Source organism: Ctenopharyngodon idella, chromosome 5, assembly GCF_019924925.1.
Source record: "Ctenopharyngodon idella isolate HZGC_01 chromosome 5, HZGC01, whole genome shotgun sequence".
Lineage (NCBI taxonomy): Eukaryota > Metazoa > Chordata > Actinopteri > Cypriniformes > Xenocyprididae > Ctenopharyngodon > Ctenopharyngodon idella.
This window is the reverse complement of record NC_067224.1, coordinates 39,560,423-39,581,545: the sequence shown is the minus strand read 5'-3', so window position 1 is coordinate 39,581,545 and position 21,123 is coordinate 39,560,423. Positions and strand designations below refer to the sequence as shown.

At 34.8% G+C, this 21,123-nt stretch overlaps 1 protein-coding gene across 1 annotated transcript in view; it reads right to left on the bottom strand.

Annotated features, from left to right (window-relative positions):
• Positions 1-1,714: 1,714 nt before the first annotated feature.
• The window catches only part of slc1a3a (solute carrier family 1 member 3a), a 26,905-nt gene continuing 7,496 nt past the window's right edge, over positions 1,715-21,123 (bottom strand). Inside the window, exons 2-9 of the mRNA XM_051894246.1 lie at positions 20,765-20,902; positions 12,631-12,835; positions 12,496-12,538; positions 12,127-12,398; positions 10,519-10,752; positions 8,963-9,157; positions 8,480-8,614; positions 1,715-2,638 (exon numbers count right to left, since the gene is read on the bottom strand). Coding sequence (XP_051750206.1) covers positions 2,428-2,638; positions 8,480-8,614; positions 8,963-9,157; positions 10,519-10,752; positions 12,127-12,398; positions 12,496-12,538; positions 12,631-12,835; positions 20,765-20,902 — 1,433 coding nt within the window. The 3' untranslated portion in view covers positions 1,715-2,427. The remainder of the gene's footprint in view (positions 2,639-8,479; positions 8,615-8,962; positions 9,158-10,518; positions 10,753-12,126; positions 12,399-12,495; positions 12,539-12,630; positions 12,836-20,764; positions 20,903-21,123) is intronic.

The window sequence follows — 21,123 nt, the reverse complement described above, 5'->3', positions numbered from 1 at the left end:
GATTGCATCAATTTTTTTCAGTTTATATTCCCTTATGCTTACTATTTCTTTCCTTTTATTCATTTGGAATTTTTTTCTTTTATTTTTTTGTTTTTTTCTTTTTATTCCTACAGCTCAAACAATAGAGCATGGCTCTAGCAATGCCAATGTCATGGGTTCGATTCCTAGGTAAGGCATGAACTGAAAAAAAAAAAAAAAAAGTTGCTTTGGATAAAAGCATGTGCAAAATGCATACATATAAAGGTTTTATTTTATAACAGACAATTGTATGTTTTTATTTTTTCTTCTTTCCTTACTATGTCTATGTATAGTACTTTTTATACACAATGTGTATATGAATAAACTTGCTTTGTCTAGATATTTTGCAATATATGCAGTAATATTCATACATTGTTTAGTGAGGTATAAGTGTCCAAACACATTTTGGGGCCACTGTTTGCTTAATCTATTGATAAAACACTAAGATAGATGGTATGTGCTGCTATACTCTTAATTTTAATTTTATTTATTTTATTTTATTTTTTCAACTATTTTTGGTTCCCCAAAGAACCTTTCTGTGAACAGTTCTTAAAGAACCATCTTTTTCTGCGTAAAGAACATTTTAATAATCTACACTCAAAAAAATTGTTGCATTTACTTGAAAAAAGAAGTGTCAAGTGGTTCCCCACAACAATATTGAGTAATTTGTACAAATAACAATTTAGTTGTATGAACAAAAGAAATTCAAGTACAGCTGACAAAATTTCTTTGAGTAAATACAAATCATTTGAATTTGTAACTATTACATAATATTAATGTGCCATTTATTTAATAATGTTATATAATGTAAATTTCTAAGTTTACTACATAAGGTGAACACATTTATTGACTTAATTCTGCATGATGGTAACTACAAAATTCAAAAACATCCTCTGAACTCCTCTAAATGTCCGACATAACTGAACATTAAACACTGACATAACCTAACAACATCTTTCCCTTTACTGAAAAACATAAAATAACACTTTAATCCCTAAATTCTTGTAACGCAGTCCCTGGCAAAGCATGCTGGGAACTACTGATCCACTGCCCAGTTAGTTGTCAGCATTAATTTGTGCGTTTCATTCAGCAATGTTAAGCTGACTGAACAAACACTTAAGTAAAGCTGACAATACTCATTTTTAGTAGAAACAACTCAGTTAAATTAAGTTTGTGTAGTTAAGTAATGTGAACAAGGATGGTTCGAGTGTAACAGTGAAAGTTCTTTTTTTCAAGTTAAGAACCTTTTTCCACTATAAAGAACATTTTGTAGAATGTAAAGGTTCCATGGATGTTAAAGGTTCTTCTTGGAACCATCAATGCCAATAAATAACCTTTATTTTTAAGAGTGTTCTCAGTTAAACATGTAAAATTATACTCGCCTCAAGTAAAAAAAAGGAGATGATAAAATTGTGTCAACAAGGTCTTGATATGCAGAGAGATCATATCACATGTTCTTTCTAAGACGGTAACACCATGTACTTGATAAATATAGTAGAAGAGTGATTGAGAGATGTCAAGGTTGATGAGCTATTGTCAGCTGATAATGAATGTAATACTGTGGAACTGGTGGTGTTACATTAGTGCTAGAATTGTCATTGCAAAGTAAAATCAATTTGTATAAAAAAAAAAAAAAAAAAAAAGGCAGGTAGTTGTTAAAGGCACGTCCTGAGAAGAACACAGGCAATGTGAGCAGTCCTGGCCAAAATGCTCTTTTTTTATTTATAGATTTCTTTATTTTGTACAGAATGACAGTTATCTATAAAAGCCTTGAAATAAGACGATTACATCAGCTGAATTTACAGTTTCTCCAAAAACAATGCATGCAGTCAAAGTGACCACAGATAATGACTGCTGAAATCATGTAGCATGAAAACATTGTACTGTTATTTCTGGACTCACCGACTCACTTTCCAGCTTAAGCTATCAAAACATCCTGTGTTTTTCATGACAACCAGTTTAAACATGCTTCACTTATTTCTTTTTAACATTGTTTTAGCATTACTCACTCAGTTACAAACTGAATGGATGCAATTCATTGCTTATTTAAAAATTCAACAAACCATAGCCAGCTCAAGTAGAAGCAACAAACAACTTCCAAAATTACATTCATTTTCTCTTGAATTAACAAAAACAAACCTGCATCTAGAAAATTATTTAAAATTATGTCTAATGAAATCTAATGATGTCTAATGAAATCTAAACTATTTACTCTACAATAAAACAGTTCAAAGAGGACCACTGTGGACCACACACACGTCCATCTCTACTTGTGCAATGGACTTCAACACATTTGGATGTCTTTGACAAGCATATAAAAAAAACTTGAGATGAATATCAGACTAGTGTCTGACTAAGTCACTAATGTTTGTACCAAAAAATCCAGTTTTCTGCTCAGGATACAAGCAGTTACATTTGGGTCTCGCCATCAGGGTTCTTGGCATTGTCACACTCGCTCTCCTGAGAGATGAGCTGATATGATTTCTTGGTCTCATTCTCCTCCACCACGGAGTTTCCGATCTCGGCATCGGTAGAGTGCAGCTCGTGACGGGACAGGTGCTCCACTATGCCAGCACCAATAGAGTCGCCCAAAACATTTGTGGTGGTGCGCAGCCGATCTCTGAAATAGCCGATGAAAACAAACAGATTCAGGAATTATTGCTGGAATTATGCTTTTCTTGACCAAAATGCACCAGAAAATCTTATCAAAGTCATCTCCTTATCAATAGCGATGTTTACACATCTGGATCGCTATGTCACTTGAGCCTTTGTTGTGTTTTGAGGGCCTTGTGTAGCCTCTGCTTAAGAAAAACAGTCCCTCCATCTTGTGTGGTGTTTTTCCTGACCCATCTTTCCTAGCATGAACGTTCCTCACAATGCCTCTTCTGTTCTGTACTCTGCTTTAACCAGCACATAATCTGACGACAAGGTCCCTGACTGAACTTGAATTCGGTGACTGCTGTGACTGTGGTGGGAATAAAGGTCTCAAGAACATGTTATCGGATACGGGTGTATTGTTCAATGGGTTCTAAAACTCACTGGAAGCAGATGCTGCATGGATATGCACATTTGATTATGGGTTATGAAATGTGAAAGATGGAATATCTCACTTCCTGCTCAGCCCTGAAGTTCTGCCTGTGTGTAGGAATATTACATCAAAACGCCTTCAGATGTCAAGTCAATTTGTATAGCGCTTTTCATAATACACAAATGTTTCAAAGCAGCTTTACAGAAAATTATGTTTATTATATCTTGAAGGGTACCCATTATGCCCCTTTTTACAAGATGTAATATAAGTCTCAGGTGTCCCCAGAAGTTTAAGCTCAAAATACCCCACAGATCATTTAATATTGTATTGTATATCTTTATTGTCCACCGAGGTGGAAAATTGTCTTTGGCTCACCAGTACATAAAATAACTATACAAGTAGTGTAAAAAAAAAAAAAACCAAACAGACAAATTCACATTTAATAAAGATTACAGTTCATGCTGCTGTCATTTAATTTATCAAACACTTGAAGAATTGAGAATTGATAGCATTTAGAATAAATGATCCCTTAAACACATTTTTATTCACAAGAGGTATTCTGTAGCGCCTACCTGATTTAAAGGGCTCAAATTGGCTAAAAAGAGGGTGAGAAATATCTGCAAGAATACTTCTCGCCTTCTTCCTTGCCCTTTCAACATAAAGTTGTCCAGAGGTGGGTAGTAGCGAAGTACATTGACTTCATTACATTTACTTGAGTATTTTTTTTGGAAAATTTGTACTTTTAAGAGTAGATTTAAATGTGGGTGCTTTTACTTTAACTTGAGTACATTTGTAATGAAAAATCTGTACTTTTACTTCGCTACGCTGGGTGACGTTCCTCTCGTTACTTTATTTTAATGCAATACTGTACATGTTAAGAAATGCGTAGTTTATTCCAAGTGCGCTGTCTCTTTTTTCATGAACGATGCCCATTCTCAAATGAATCACTCTTTTGAGTCGATTCTGTTCAAAGTCTTGATCAAACAAGTTGGCAAAACTGTCTAAATTGGTTCGCGAATCAGTTTGAATGATTTGTTCAGTTCCTGCACGCACTGAATCGTCTGAAGCGGTTTCACTCGGAGTGTTGGATGAAGTGGCAGTGGACCTACAGTCAATTAAAAGCAAATCTGCAAATGCGTCCTATTGTTTGCCAGCGATCTTTATTAGTTGAACCGCGTATGCTGTCTGTGAACAATTCCACAGGTATCGATTGCATTGATTTCAATACAGCCAATAGCCGACATTTTACAACCAAACAGATTATTTCGCCACGATAACACCACTATATATATATATATATATATATACATTTTTTTTTTTTTTTAAATTTAGTACTGTCCTCAGTAAGATATTTTACATAAAAGATGTTTACATATAATCCATAAGACAAAAAAATTGCTGAATTTATTTTAAACATATGAACATATTTTAATAAACTCAGCTATTTTTTTTTGTCTTGTGGATTATGTGTAAACATCTTTTATGTAAAATATCTTACTCAGGACAGTACTAAATAAAAAATAACATGCATTTTGTATTATCTCCCTTATTTTGTTAAAATTAACATTTTCACAGATTCTGCAAGTGGTTCACATACTTTTTCTTGCAACTGTATATATATATATATATATATATATATAATATATATTTATATTTATAAAAGTAACTAGTAACTAGCTACTTGAGTAGATTTTTCATTGGATACTTTTTTACTCTTACTCGAGTAACTATTAAGATTATTACTTTCACTTTTACTTTGAGTAAATATTTCTATAAGTACTTGTACTTTTACTTGAGTACAGTTTTTGGATACTCTACCCACCTCTGAAGTTGTCCTAAGGGCTTCTGTGGTCTGCCAACAATTTTGCTTGACATTAACACAATTCTGGTAAGCTTATTATTATCTACAGTTTAAATGTTCGTACCAGGCAGGGATATGATAAGACAGTACACTCTCCACAATAGATTTGTAAACAAGTTCTAAAATATGCTGACTAACTCCAAGGCCACCGAGTTGTCTTAGAAGAAATAGTCGCTGTGAACATCTTTTAAAGATATACTCAGTTATCAACAAAGCTCACCTGTGAGTCCAGGATTGAGCCAAGATATTTAAAATTCTCCACAATTTCTACTTGTTGACCCACAAGTGAAATTGGTTGGATTGTCATGTCTCTTTTTGTACCCATAATTCATTCTTTTGTCTTCACGACATTAATTACTAATTGGCTAAAATGACACCAAGTTTCAAGGGCCTTAGTGTAAGACAAATAGGCATTATACCATGTTGTAAATGCCCATTTTTGAGTGGAAGGAAAAACATGCTGTTTTCATGCATGTATCTTTAAATGCAAATGAGCTGCTGCTCCCCACCCCACTTTCCAGAAGAGGGCGGAGCCTGTACAGCTCGTGCCTCGGATACCCTGCCAAAAAACCTCTATCGCGGTCACGCTCATGTGGCATTGCAGTTCTTCATCATCTTCATGCCTTTTAAAGCCATAACAGGTTGAACATGATATATAGAGTGCGCACAGAAAGCTGAATGTCAGGCGGCGTTCTCTTTCACGTCTTATTAAACTGTCAAAAACACACAAGGTTCACAAAAACAGTCGGTTATGTCTGTGAATGTAATCAGCAGGGAAAGAAACTGCATGTGTTTATTAGGTCTGTGTATTAAAGTGACAGCAGCATAATATACAGTACCTGCTGCTATATATGCTGTTAATATGAATCAAACAACAAAAGAAAAACAGAAAATCACTCACTGCTCTTGATTAAATAACTTTAGTAGCTTTAATAAGAATACATTTCTTACTTGAATGCTGCTGTTAAATGCTCTGGCGAGGAGATAAACATGGTGGACTGTGTACAGCTCACTCAGGGGAGGAGCTAAGCTAATAGGGCAGATCGTCACCAGTCATGAGCAGAGTTTCCCTCTACTCTTACGTAAGAGAAGGGGAAATCTGGAACCGCTCGTTCAGAGAGACTGTTTAGGATTTATAGGGATAATAAAAAAAGGAGTGGGTGGATTTTTACCATTATAGGCTTGTTTACGCACACTGTGGACGCACATCTGTGTTTAAACACCTTATAAAAGTGAATTTTGCACAATATGTCCCCTTTAATATCTTCATGCCTTAGTCACATTTAGCAGATTAGAGCTGGGCGATTTTACAATGATACAAGCAATCAAGCGGTTGAGATTTGCTATATAGCAGAGGTGGCTAACCCTGGTCCTGGAGAGCCTCAGTCCTGCAGAGTTTAGCTCCAACCCTGATAAAAACTCACCTGCCTATAGCTTTCTAGCAGCCTTTCCAAAGATTGTATATAATAGGGAGATGAGAGGGTCTGTATCTCTTACCATTGGAGAAAGTGCAACGGCTAATTTAATCACGTGTGGCACCTCTCAGCCTATTGTGTAATGGCAGTGACATCAGTCGCAACATTCCCTAGTCTGCCTTCTCTTAAAAAAAAACAACATTTTTATCAAGCTAAAATCTACATATAGTTCCCAATGAAAGTACTGTTTAGTGTAAAACATGCTGAAGATTAGCAAACAGGCTGTCGATTAATTAAATGATTAGCTATTTCCCCACAAAAGCTGTTTAATCAGCATAGTGAAGCCTCTCATCCATTGACATCCATTCAAAAAACGGCCTCTGGTCTCCTTCCCTGTTAGCATTAGCCGTTACGCTTTTTTGGCTAAAGTTTGCAGGCTTCCCTTCCAGTGGCTTTGACCTTTCAATCCTTGATTAGCTTTTTCAGGTGTGTTTGATTAGGGTTAGAGCTGAACTCTGCAGGACTGTGGCTCTCCAGGACCAGGGTTAGCCACCCCGTTATATAGTATATATCACCCTACACGAGTATACTGTATGCATGCAGATAAAGTTGAAAATGCTTATATATACAACTTTGTATAAAGAGCTAGACGATAATAGTTACATTTTGCAATGAAAATTTGCTACAGTATATAGTGTATATATCACTTTATGTGAGTGTACTGTATGTATGCGGATACAGTTGGATATCTGACTTTATATATAGATTTGTGCAATAATATTTTGCAATGATATAAACAAACACGCAGCTGAGATTTGCTACAGTATATGCTGCTTTACATTTTTACTTTTTTTTTTTTAAAAATGTCAGTATTCATAATCCAACATGACTGTAAAAGTTATGGACATTCACTCATCAAAAGCTGTGGGAACCCTGAACAGGAGAATTTCAACTTGTGATGTTCTGAAGACATCTGTAAACTATATTATCACCCAGCTCTAATCTGCTAAATGCAATTATAAGGCATGAAGATATTAAGACATTATAAATACATTTTCTGTGTATTGTGAAAAGTGCTATACAAATGAATATGAAAAAATGAATATAAATTCTTCAATATTTCCAGTGGTAACCCTGTCTGTTTGTTAAAGCTGATGTGTGTAGTTGTTCAAATACCTCCTCCTATCCCAGTTTAATGTGCAAAACTTAAAGGGTTAGTTCACCCAAAAATTAAAATTATGTCATTTATTACTCACCCTCATTTCGTTCCACACCCTTAAGACCTTCGTTCATCTCCGGAACACAAATTAAGATATTTTTGATCAAATCCGATGGCTCAGTGAGGCCTGCATCGCCAGCAATAACACTCCCTTTTTCAACGCCCAGAAAGCTACTAAAAACATATTTAAAACAGTTCATGTGACTACAGTGGTTCAACCTTAATGTTATGAAGTGACGAGAATACTTTTTGTGCGCCAAAAATAACAAAATGTGATGGGCGATTTCAAAACACTTGCTTCATGAAGCTTCGAAGCTTTATAAATCTCTTGTTTCGATTCAGTGGTTTGGAGCGTGTATCAAACTGCCAAAGTCACGTGAACTATTGAAGTTTCAAAACTCTTATGACGTAACGAAGCCTTGTTTACTGAAATCATGTGATTTTGGCGCTCTGAACCACTGATTCGAAACAAATGATTCTTAAGGCTTAGAAGCTTCATGAAGCAGTGTTTTAAAATCGCCCATTATTAGATATTGTTGAATAAAGTCGTTATTTTGTTATTTTTGGCGCACAAAAAGTATTCTCGTCGCTTTATAACATTAAGGTTGAACCACTGTAGTCACATGAACTGTTTTAAATATGTTTTTAGTAGCTTTCTGGGCGTTGAAAAAGGGAGTGTTATTGCTGGCGATGCAGGCCTCACTGAGCCATCGGATTTAAAAAAAAAAAAAAAAAATTCATTTGTGTTCCGGAGATGAACGAAGGTCTTATGGGTGTGGAACAACATGTGGGTGAGTAATAAATGACAGAATTTTCATTTTTGGATGAACTAACCCTTTAAGCAAAGTAAGCCATGCATGTATTGAGTCTTGTGAAAGATGATCTCACACACAAATATACTTTAAACATTTGTTATAATACAAAAACATAGTACTCACAGCAACCAGTCAACAGCGACAATTAGACTGATGTCATCAGTGGGCAGACCCACGGAAGTCAACACTATCACCATGGTAACCAGGCCGGCCTGAGGGATTCCAGCTGCGCCAATACTGGCTGCTGTTGCTGTGATGCTTTAAAAATGACACAAAGCATGTATTCTAAAATCATTTTTGGTTTCATTATATATAAAATACTGTTATGGTGTGAGAAATTAACATTAAAGGCAAGATATAACAGGAGAAAGAAATTCATGCACTGGTCAATTTTAAGGTTTTTTTTTTTTTTTAATTAGATCTTAAAAATAGATATTTACATATTTAAACAACATTTCAAGTTAATGTCTTGATGTACTGTGGTTAATTAACTGGAGAAGTATGGTGATCACAAATTTTACTCTATTCACCTGTGGTGTCTTGCCTTAACTGAATAAATGTTGTATGCTGTCATAAAAGATTTTTTTTAATGATTCCTATCTGTACCTGATGGTTAGGATCTCTCCAAAGTTCATCTCCATGTTATTGACCTGTGCGATGAAGATGGCAGCCAGAGCCTCGTACAGAGCTGTGCCATCCATGTTTATGGTGGCTCCCACGGGCAGCACAAAACGGGTTATTCGTTTATCCACGTGGTTATTTTCCTCTAGACACTTAAAGGTGATGGGCAGAGTGGCAGAGCTACGGAGAGACATGGCAGATTTGAAAGTCTGTCACTTACTCATCTCTTACATAATGTTCCAAACACATAACAACACTATTCCATGGAACACCAAAGGAAAATGTCGCTCAAAAAGCTGGAGCGCTACGGCAAAAGAAATCATATTTTACTTATGAATGTGAGTTTGCGGTCTGTACTGAATGTGATGCAAAGAAAACACAGTGTACAGGACATCCTCGTGGACTGCACACCAAAACCACACACACCCAATTAACGAACAGATGAAAAACAAAAAATATTTTTAGTGAATCAAAAACATACAGTACAACAAAAATTCCAAATGAATTACTCTTATGAGTCAGTATTATGAACATCAGTTCAAGTTAATGATCAAAAAATCTTTTTTAAAAAGTTTATTCTGTTTATTTCTTCACTGATTTGAATCAATCAACAGTGTCAAAAGTTTGGAAACATTAAGGTTTTTTAATGTTTAAAGTCTCTTCTGCTCACCAAGGCTGCATTTATTTGATCAAAAATACAGTAAAAATAGTAATATCGTGAAATATTATTACAATGTAAAATAAATTTTCTAGTTTTCTATTTGAATATATTTTAAAATGTAATTTATTCCTGTGATCAAAGCTGAATTTTCAGCATCATTACTCCAGTCTTCAGTGCACTTTAGAAATCATTCTAATATGCTGATTTGCTGCTCAAAAATAATTTCTTATTATTATCAATGTTGAAAACAGTTGTGTACAATTTTTTTCAGGTTTCTTTGATGAATAGAAAGTTCAAAAGAACAGCATTTAACTGAAATAGAATCTTTTGTAACATATGTATACACTACTGTGCAAAAGTTTGGGGTCCATAAGAATTTTGTTTGTTTGTTTATTTAAGAAATTAAAGAAATTAATACTTTTATTCAGCAAGGATGCATTCAATTTAGTAAAGACATTTTTAATGTTACAAAAGATTTCTCTTTCAAATAAATGCTGCTCTTTTGAACTTTCTATTCATCAAAGAATCCTGAAAAAAAAAAAATGTACACAACTGTTTTCAACATTGATAATAATAATAAATGTTTCTTGAGCAGCAAATCAGCATATTAGAATGATTTCTGAAGGATCATGTGACACTGAAGACTGGAGTAATGATCACAGGAATAAATTACATTTTAACATTCACACAGTTCTTTTAAATGCTAATAATATTCCACAATATTACTGTTTTTACTGTATTTTTGATCAAATAAATGCAGCCTTGGTGAGCAGAAGAGATTTCTTATATATATATATATATATATATATTTTTTTTTTTTTTTTTTTTTTCTAATTCTAATTAACAAAGCTGAAGCAGTAGTATGGGTGTAAAAGCTCACCTGGAAGAGGTACCAAGAGCAGTGAAAAGGGCTTGCAGAAGTCCAGCGATGAACACAAAAGGATTTTTACGCGTCACAATGAAGTAGAGGAAGGGCAGTACGATGACTGCATGTATCAGTAGGCCAATGGTGACTGTGATGGTGTACATTCCCAACTGGGTTCCCATTTCTGATATATCATCCATCTCAACTATTTTTCCAGCAATCAGGAACAATATGCCCAGTGGAGCGTACCTGAGGTGTGAAAACAGTCAGTGAATCGTTCCCACCTGATTTCCTTACTGAATTTTTTTTTTAGGTTTGTAAGACTTGTTTCAATCTACTTAAACTGGCAGAAACAGGCAGAAAAATTCTTACAAAACAGAGTGATATATGTGGCACAATTGCAATATTAGGATCACCAGAGTGACAGCAACAAACTGGAACAAATGTATACTAAAATTAACTGCAAAAGCACCCTGGGTTATGTAACTTTAATCGTCATGGTCAGTTATTGAGCTATTAAGCATTTTTTTGTTCAGCATGTAAACAGACCCAAATTCAAATGTTGCCATTTGAATTTTATATATCCTATTTTTTATATATCCTATTTTATATGTCCTAATAAATAGTATACATTTGTTCCAGTTTGTTGCTGTCACTCTGGTGATCCTAATTTTATATATATATATATATATATATATATATATATATATACACACACACACACATACACACACAGACACAGTAGTCAACATTTGAAGTGGATCAAAAAAGTTCAAAGTTGTCCTAAGAAGAAGGTTTTAGGACAACTTTGATGAAAGGTTTTGATCCACTTCAAATGTTGACATATATATATTAACTGATAAATAAATTCAAAGATGGACTTAGCAAAGCAGTTCAACTCTTTGCAATAAATTTGCTAATGTTCAAGTAAGTTGAAATTAAAAAAAATATATATAAATAAATCTGCCAGGTCATCATAGTTTCATATCTTCATGTTAACTGATAAATAAAAGATTGACTTCTGTTAAACTTAGCAAAGCAGTTCAACCCTTTGCAATAAATTTGCTCATGTTCCAGTAAGTTGAAATTAAAAAGAATAAAAATAAATCTGCCAGGTCATCATAGTTTCATTTCTTCATGTTAACTGATAAATAAAAGATGGACTTCTGTTAAACTTAGCAAAGCAGTTCAACTCTTTGCAATAAATTTGCTAATGTTCCAGTAAGTTGAAATTAAAAAAAATAAAAATAAATCTGCCAGGTCATCATAGTTTCATAGTTTCATTTCTTCATGTTAACTGATAAATAAAAGATGGACTTCTGTTAAACTTAGCAAAGCAGTTCAACTCTGTCCATAAATTCTGTATCATTTGCTAATGTTCCAGTAAGTTGAAATAAAAAAAATACAAATAAATCTGCCAGGTCATCATAGTTTCATTTCTTCATGTTAACTGATAAATAAAAGATGGACTTCTGTTAAACTTAGCAAAGCAGTTCAACTCTTTCCATAAATTCTGTTTCATTTGCTAATGTTCCAGTAAGTTGAAATAAAAAAATAAATCTGACAGGTCATCATAGTTTCATTTCTTCAAAACTGAGAACTTTCTCACTCTAAATCACTCACCACATGATAATTGCAACTAGCCTCATGATGGCCTCATTCAGACAGTCAAAGAAATCCCGTAGCGGTTGGCCCTGCTCCTTCATGTTTCCAATGATGAGGCCAAAGCACATGGAGAAGAACACGAGTCCGAGTGCATTGACTCCATTAACTGTTCCCAGCACTGGTACCATCTCTTCACGTTTGAGTTCCTGCGACCCGTTATTCAAACTGAACAATGTGTCGTTCACCAGAATTTTAACTGTGACCACTCGCTTAGCATACTGTGTTTTAAACTGTGGAAGGTAGAGAGAATAGACACAGTTACTTGGTTTTGTTTACCATCTTATGGGGAACTAGATTTTTAGTGTTTTCTGTGCATTAAAAACGTACCTGTTGCGTACAAGCTTGCACTAAATTAGGAGGAAACATGTTTCTGTTAAAAAAGAAAAAAAGTAATGTAAAGCTTAAAAGAAAAAGAAAAAAAACACATAATAAATTGTGAATTAAAAACGTACTTCACCATACCTGATGAGATCGAGGAAGGCATCTGCTGGACTGACTTGTTCTATTTTCTCCTGTTTTTTGAATTCGTCTCTAGATCCTTTTCCAGGGTGGATGATGAGCACCATGACGATCCCAATGATTACAGCGATGATAGTGGTGGTGGTGTAGTAAACTACAGCTCTCATACCCATCTTCCCTGATGCTCGGCTGTCCAGAGCGGCCATACCTGCACACAGGTGACGTTAGACTGCAGTATGAGTTAGTTGCACATGATTCTCTGCATGCATGTGCATATAGTATTGTGAGCAACATCATATACTAGACATACAGTGGCAGTCAAACGTTTGCACACACCTGCTCATTCTACACTAGCTTTCAAAAGTTTAGGGTCAGTAAAAAAAAAAAAATCTCTTATGCTCAACAAAGCTGCATTTATTAGATGAAAAATATAGTAAAACAGTAAGATTGTGAAATATTATTACAATTTAAGTTTTCTTTTTGAATGTATTTTAAAATGTAATTTATTCTTCTGATCAAAGCTGAATTTTCAACATCATTACTCTAGTCTTCAGTGTCACATGATCCTTCAGAAATCATTCTAATATGCTGATTTGCTGCTCAAGAAACATTTCTTATTATTATCAATGTCAAAAACATTGTGCTGCTGCATATATTTGCTGCATAAACTGTGATGATTTTTTTGGGGGGGGGATTCTTTGATGAATAGAAACTTCAAAAGAACAGTCTACTGTCACTTTTGATAATTTAATGCATCCTTGCTGAATAAAAGTGTTGTCACGTTTTAAGTCCTATGACGATGAAGATAGGCGAAGTAGTTCAAAATAGCAGCTTGGTTTATTAAAGAAATCAAAAGAGATCTCCAAACGTGTGCAAACACAACGAAACAGCGTGCATGGCACAAACAATACCAGACAATGAACTTAAATACACAAGGATAATGAACTCAAACATGAACAGGTGTGCTAATTAATCAAAAACCTTGGTAACCAACAAAGAACAGGAAATTGAAACAAAGGAAACAGGTAACAAAAAGAAACAAACTAAAAGTCCATGAAAATGAAAGTAAAACACACTAATCGTGAAGAGAAGTATTAAAAAATCTTTTATCAATGGTGATAGTAAATAATCAAGTAAGCTAAATCACCTAATTTATTTAAAGAAAGAAACCAAAAAGAATGAAAGAATAAACGAAAGAAAGAAAGAAAGTAAGTAAGAAAGAAAGAAAGAACAAACTGAGCGAATGAAGAAAGAAAGAAAGAAAGAAAGAAAGAAAGGGAAAAGAGTGAAAGAACACAAATTAAAAAAAGAAACAACAAACGAAAAAAGAACGAAAAAAACAAAAGAAAAAAGAAACCAAAAAAGAATGAAAGAAACAAACGAAAAAAAGAACGAAAACAACAAATGAATAAAAGAAAGAACAAAACAACAAACAAACGAAAGAAAGAAAGAAAGAAAGAAAGAAAGAAAGAAACTGAAAAAGAATGAAAGAAGCAACAAAACAAATGAAAAAGAACGAAACAAATGAATTAAAGAAAGACAGAAAGAAAGAACAAACAAAACAAACAAAAAAAAAGAACGAAACAACAAACGAGAAAGCAAGAAAGAAAGCAAGAAAGAAAGAAGAAAGAAAGGGAAGAGCGAAAGAACACAAATTAAAGAAAGAAACAACATACGAAAAAGAACGAAACAAACAAAAGAAACCGAAAAAGAATGAAAGAAAAACGGATGAAAGACACAACGAAACAAACGGAAAAAGAACGAAACAAAAGAAAGAAAGAAAGAAAGAAAGAAACCGAAAAAGAATGAAAGAAAAAATGAATTAAAGAAACAACAAAACAACAAATGAATGAAAGAAAAGAAGAAAGAAAGAAACAACAAATGAATAAAAGAAAGAAAACAACAAACGAAAGAAAGAAAAAACTGAAAAAGAACAAACGAATGAAAGAAACAATGAAACAAACAAAAAAAAGAATGAAACAATAAATGAATGAAAGACAGAAAGAAAGAACAACAAAACAACCAAAAAAAGAATGAAACAACAAACAAAAGAAAGAAAGAAAGAAAGAAAGAACACAAATTAAAGAAAGAAACAACAAACGAAAAAGAACGAAACAAACAAAAGAAACCAAAAAAGAATTAAAGAAAAAAACGGATGAAAGAAACAACGAAACAACAAACGAAAGAAAGAAAGAAAGAAAGAAAGAAAGAGCTACATTGATGTTCAACCACAATGGACTCTATGGCAGTAAAACAGTATATTTCCTGAAGGTCACTGACCACAGCTGCCCTTCAGCATTTCTCTCTATAGGACTGAACAGCCATTGTATTGAACTATGTATGTCTTCCATTATTGTGTGTGTGATCTCACTGCCCCCTCAGCGTCCACCCCAGCACCCACAGACACACTGGCCTGGGAACCTTCTGCACAGGTCATGTTCTCTTCCTGCTGCTCTCATTAGTTCTCGTCTCCATGGTAACGATGACTTTCCCTGCAAGAGTCTTATAAAGTCTTATTCTCCTATACCGCAAGGTAATTACCTCACATACACATACACACAGTCTTCAAAGACGAATTGTGTGCGACCCTCACAAAGAAATTCTCATCTAATGAGAGCACACTCTTACGGCCGTCTGTGAACGGCCAGATTTTGTTGATAAACTAAATCTGTCTGTTCCATCAAGTAGCTGTTTAATCAAATATTTAAGGCTCTAACACTGAAGCATCCACACATGAATGATTCCTCAAAAGGAAAAGTATGTTTCTACTTTATAAGCAATTGGGCTTATGATTTTCACCTGGTGAACGATAAAAAGGGTGAAAAACTAGATCGGAGAAGTACTCTGAGCCGACCTCGGACTGTCAATTATGCATTTCTATGGCAACACTATCAACGCCTAAATGAATTTGCAGCGGTCAGGTGGTACAAGGACGTGAATGCTTTTTACATTTTGAAATCTCGTAATTACGGTATTTATGACATGGTGTGAACGCACCTCTAGAGACCCAGAATTATCTTGTAACTTGTAAGCAACCACCTAGCAACCACTCAGAACACCCTAGCAACCACAGAGAATGAAACATGAAAATATGTACAGGTCACATTTAACTGCAAAAAAAAAAAAAAAAAGTTTTTAGTTTTGCATTTCTCATTAGATTTCCCTTTGTGTGTGTGTTAGTGCTGTCAATGATGTGTGTGTGTGTGTTAGTGCTGTCAATATGTGTGTGTGTGTGTGTGTGTGTGTGTGTGTGTGTGTGTGTGTTAGTGCTGTCAATGATGTGTGTGTGTGTGTTAGTGCTGGCAATGATGTGTGTGTGTGTTCTGTTTGTGTGTGTGTGTGTGTGTGTGTGTGTGTGTTCTGTTTGTGTGTGTTAGTGCTGTCAATGATCTGTGTGTGTGTGTGTGTGTGTGTGTGTGTGTGTTAGTGCTGTCAATGATATGTGTGTGTGTGTGTGTGTTAGTGCTGTCAAATAGATTAATCGTGATTAATCGCATTTAACAAAAGTTTGTAAGTGTGTGTGTGTGTGTGTGTGTTTGTGAGACATATCAGGACACAAATTTGTATAATGACATGGGTATGACATAGGTATTACAAGGAGAGGGTGACTTATGAGGACATTACCCTATTTCCCCATTTTTCAAAAAGCTTATAAATCATACAGAATGAGTTTTTTTGAGAAAGTAAAAATGTGCACAGTTTCCTGTGATGGGTAGGTGTAGTGTAGGGCGATAGAAAATATGGTTTGTACAGTATAAAAACCATTACGCCTATGGAATGTCCCCACAATTCACAATTGTGATTAATCGCATCTAACAAAAGTTTGTAAGTATATAATGTGTATGTATATATACACTATATTGCCAAAAGTATTGGGACACCCCTCCAAATCATTGAGTTCAGGTGTTCCAATCACTTCCATGGCCACAGGTGTATAAAATCAAGCACCTAGGCATGCAGACTGCTTCTACAAACATTTGTGAAAGAATGGGTCGCTCTCAGGAGCTCAGTGAATTTCATTTCATTTTCATTTCATTTATTTATTTAATAAGGGACAATGCACATTAATAATACATACAATATGTAAAATGCACCAGATTTAGCCAACACTGGCTAATTTTCATCCGTAGTCCCTTTTAGCAAGTTGATGTTAAAGGGGGGGGGTCTAATGCTATTTCATGTATTCTGACTTATTTACACTGTTAAAGAGTTGGATTCTCATGCTAAACATGGCCAAAGTTTCAAAACACAAGTTGGACGAATGACGGAGTATTTCTGTGCCAAAAATTCTCTTCCAAATCCTTACAGGATTCGGGATCTTTTTTTCAAGAATCGGCCTGAGTGATGTCAACAAGGTCGGAATTTCTTGTACGGGCACTTCTCCCGAAAGGGTGCGCGTGCACACGTCGACCAGAGCAAGAGCACACCCATCAACGTGTGTTTGGCTTTACGGGAGTCGTCGGCAGCGCTGCACAGGTCACAGGACTTCACAAAATCAACAATGTCACCAAAGAAGTATGTTTTTAGTTGTGAGGGAAAGATAACCTTGCTTCCCAAAGAACCCAGCGTTAAGTGGAGCTGAGAGTTTTGTGCATTGATGCGCTCTCGACATTTGTTATTAAAATAACCATAGAAACTGATAGTTGCAATCACTTTCTTATTGGTTAAAATGAATGGAGAATATCTCGTGTTTTTCCGTGGCTGCTCGAGCCCTCAGGATCGGCGCTTATGGTTTTATAAACAAGGCCCAGTTCTACGCTGGATTTACAGATCGTTTGAAACTGAAAGATGGAGCGGTCACAGCGATAATGATCCCGGTCATGAGTCGGAACAGCAGGTGGTGAGTAAAACTGCTTCAAAGGTCTGTTTTGTTGGCAATAGGCGCCTAAGTGTATATAATGTAAACAACACGAACATAGTGAATTCATAAATTCATTATTCATCATTCACTATACGCTATATTCATTATAGTGATTCAAAAGTTATCCATGGATAATGCGATGGTGTATTGTGTGTGTTTAAATACATCTGTTTAGCTGACCATTGACTCAAGAGCAGTGGAGACGTGTTCTCTAAAGTGACGAATCACACTTCTCTGTCTGGCAATCCGATGGACGAGTCTGGGTTTGGCGCTTGCCAGGAGAACGGTACTTGTCTGACTGCATGAACAATAATTCCCATAAACACACTCCTAAACCTTGTGGAAAGCCTTCCCAGAAGAGATGAAGCTGCAATAGCTGCAAAGGGTGGGCCAACTCCATATTAAACCCTACGGATTAAGAATGGGATGTCTTTACAGTTCATGTGCACGTAAAGGCAGGCGTCCCAAAACTTTTGGCAATATAGTGTATGTGTGTGTGTTAGTGCTGTCAAATCGATTAATCGTGATTAACTGCATCTAACATAAAATTTTCAGTACATAATGTGTATGTATATACACACACACACACACACACATATTATTATATATATATATATATATATATATATATATATATATATATATATATATATATATACACACACACACACACACACATATATACATACACACACATATTATAATATAGATATATCCACGCACACACATATATTTACAAACTTTTATGTTAAATGCGATTAATCACGAGTAATCAATTTGACATTACTAACATATATATTTCTGTTAAACTTCTATCAAACTTTTCTGTTAGATGTGATTAATAGCGATTAATCGATTTGACAGCACATGCATATATAATTAAATTTTCAATACTGTTCAGATTTTGATTATTAGAGAAGCTTTATTTTACAGTATATATAATTAGATTTTCATTACTTTAAAATAAAGCTTCTTCAGAAAATGCAAAGATCTTGTTTTTTAGTTCATTCCCTCAGGTTATTATTATACAGCAATAAAAACTGTCTTTCTCTATCTTTTACTATTAAACAGTATGTTATAGTGACAATATACAGCATTTTAAATCACAGTGTATTTACATTCATGCATTCTACTGAGTAAATGTATGGCCATGCAGCCATTGAACAGTTTGTCATTGTTTTGGCTTTTACAGATTTGGCTGACCCGACAACAAGCTGTGATGCACCACGTGGGTGTGTTTATGTGCATGTTTATGTTCTGAGCGTTTGATCTGAACAGGCCTCTACTGTACTGACTGTGCAAGTGAGAGCAAGAGAGAAACAAACAGCGTTGATCTGAAAAGATCTTTACAGACAGCTACAAGCAAGTCAATATAAAATCAAAATAGGCTATTAATACACATTTCAGGTCTTATTGTAAATGTCATTCCAAAGAAGTGAACATCAAAATGTAATAATTTGCTCCACCTCTTTCCTTTTCAGGTGACATTATGAATATCTTTAACTTTTTTAACCCCTCCACTCCAGCCATCTGACTCCATTCTAGTATGTAACATCCTCTTTTCTCAAGCCAATCAGTTTTCCATGGATAATTTTAAGTCCTGCCATACATTTTCTCATTAAATATCATGTTTCACTCCGAGATATGTCCGATTGTGTATGTGAAATGGCTCGTGAAAGCTGTTTCATGTGGACTCTATAGATTTAAAGCAGTTATTTAACTTTCAAAGATGCACAAAAACTAAAAGTATTGTCTTCTTCATTCAATATATGCTGTGTTAGTTCCATAGTCAATCTATAAAGCTGCACAGCAGCCATCAATCTGTCTAGAAACAGTTTGCGTCTATATTTAGAAGGCAGCAAATGTTATTTATACACGGAGAAAGAGTGTGTGTGAGAGAGAGGTGACTGAAAGAACCATTTGTTTGTTTCTCTGTATGGTCACTTCGACCCTTGACCTCTTGTCTGTTTGGAAAAAGACCATCAAAGCTCTGACCTTACAAACACTCTCACCTGCCCCCACTTTCCTTAACCGGTCAGACCCCTCAAAGAGCTTATGTTGTCCTTCCTTCGGATTTTCCTTTATTTTTAAACAAAACAAATTATTTTTTGTCTTGTTTTCCAGTCCAAATATCGAAACATTCTTAAATCAAGAGAAGCAAAACGACTAAGATAACGTCTTTGTTTCTAAAAAAAAAAAAAAAATTAAGTGAGTTTATGCTTGAAACAAGAAAAAAAATATCTGTCACTGAGTTAAGAAAAATAATCTTATTTCAAAGGGAAAACGAGATTGTTTCTTACCCCATTGTCATATTTCTTCTTGTTTCAAACAATTAATTTTAGCATTAAACTCACTTAAATTAAGCATAAACTCACTGAATTTTTCAGAAAGCGAGACTTAATATCTTTAATCATTTTCCTTCTGAAGTAAATGTATCTTGGTTTAAAAAATTTTATATATTTGTAATAGTTGTAAAAGTCACAATTTTGACTTTTTTCTCACAATTGTCACAATCTCACAATTCTGACTTTATTTCTCAGAATTTCTTGATATAAACTCACAATTGCGCATTATAAAGTCAGAATTGTGAGTTATAAAGTCAGAATTAGGAGATATAAATTCGCAATTCTGAGAAAAAAGTCCCCTCAGAATTGGACTTTAAAACTTCCATATAAAACAAAACAAGACAAAAATACTCAATAAGAAAATATTTTTAGCAGTGTAGAAGTTGGATCTGTGGAAGCTTGTTTCCACCATGCAATAAAAAAAAAGGACAATTGCGACTTTTTTATCTCACAATTCTGACTTTTTTCTTACAAATGTGTGATATAAAGTCGCAATTGCGAGTTGTAAAGTCAGAATTGTGTGATATAAAGTTGCAATTGCGTGCTAGAAAGTCAGAATTGCGAGACATAAACTAACAATTGTGAGATAAAGTCGCAATTACCCTTCTTTTTTTTTTATTCCGTGGTGGAAACAAGCTTCCATAGGATCAGCCTTGTTGAAGATCTCAAAACTAAACTGAATCCTTCTTAAACTATTATTTTCATATGCATATACAGTTTTGCCAACTATAAAAATCGATTTACAAATACATTTAAAGCTGAATTGTTTCAGTTGCCCCAGTGAGATAACAAAGGGTGTTGACCAGATCACATTCAGCCCATCCCCTCCCACTGCATCATGTGCTTATCTCAGACTCATGTTGTTCTGTGTTTAGCTGGCAGAGTTGCCCATGTCTGGTCAGTGCCTGGTGGTGCCACGGTGGAACCGTACCTGTAATTAAACTGGACACCAGCAGGGGGAGCACCATCATCTGCAGCATTCTCATCAGCAGCTCTCCGGGAAAAGAGAAGTACTTAACTTCTCGATATGACATTTTATACGGCCGCAGTCCGAATCCCAAAATTGTACCTGTGAGAGAAACACACATGCAGCTTTAATGGGTCTGTAAAAAAAAAAAAAAAAAAAATCTTTTTTTTAAAAAGTGTTTAGGTTGTTATTTAACACATTTTAATATTCTGAGCCAGGGGCGTTTCCTCCGAGGAGGCAAGGCAGGCAGTGCCTCCTCAAAAAAACTGGATGAGAAAATAATCGATATTACAAAAATAAAATACATTAAAAAGTGTAAAAGT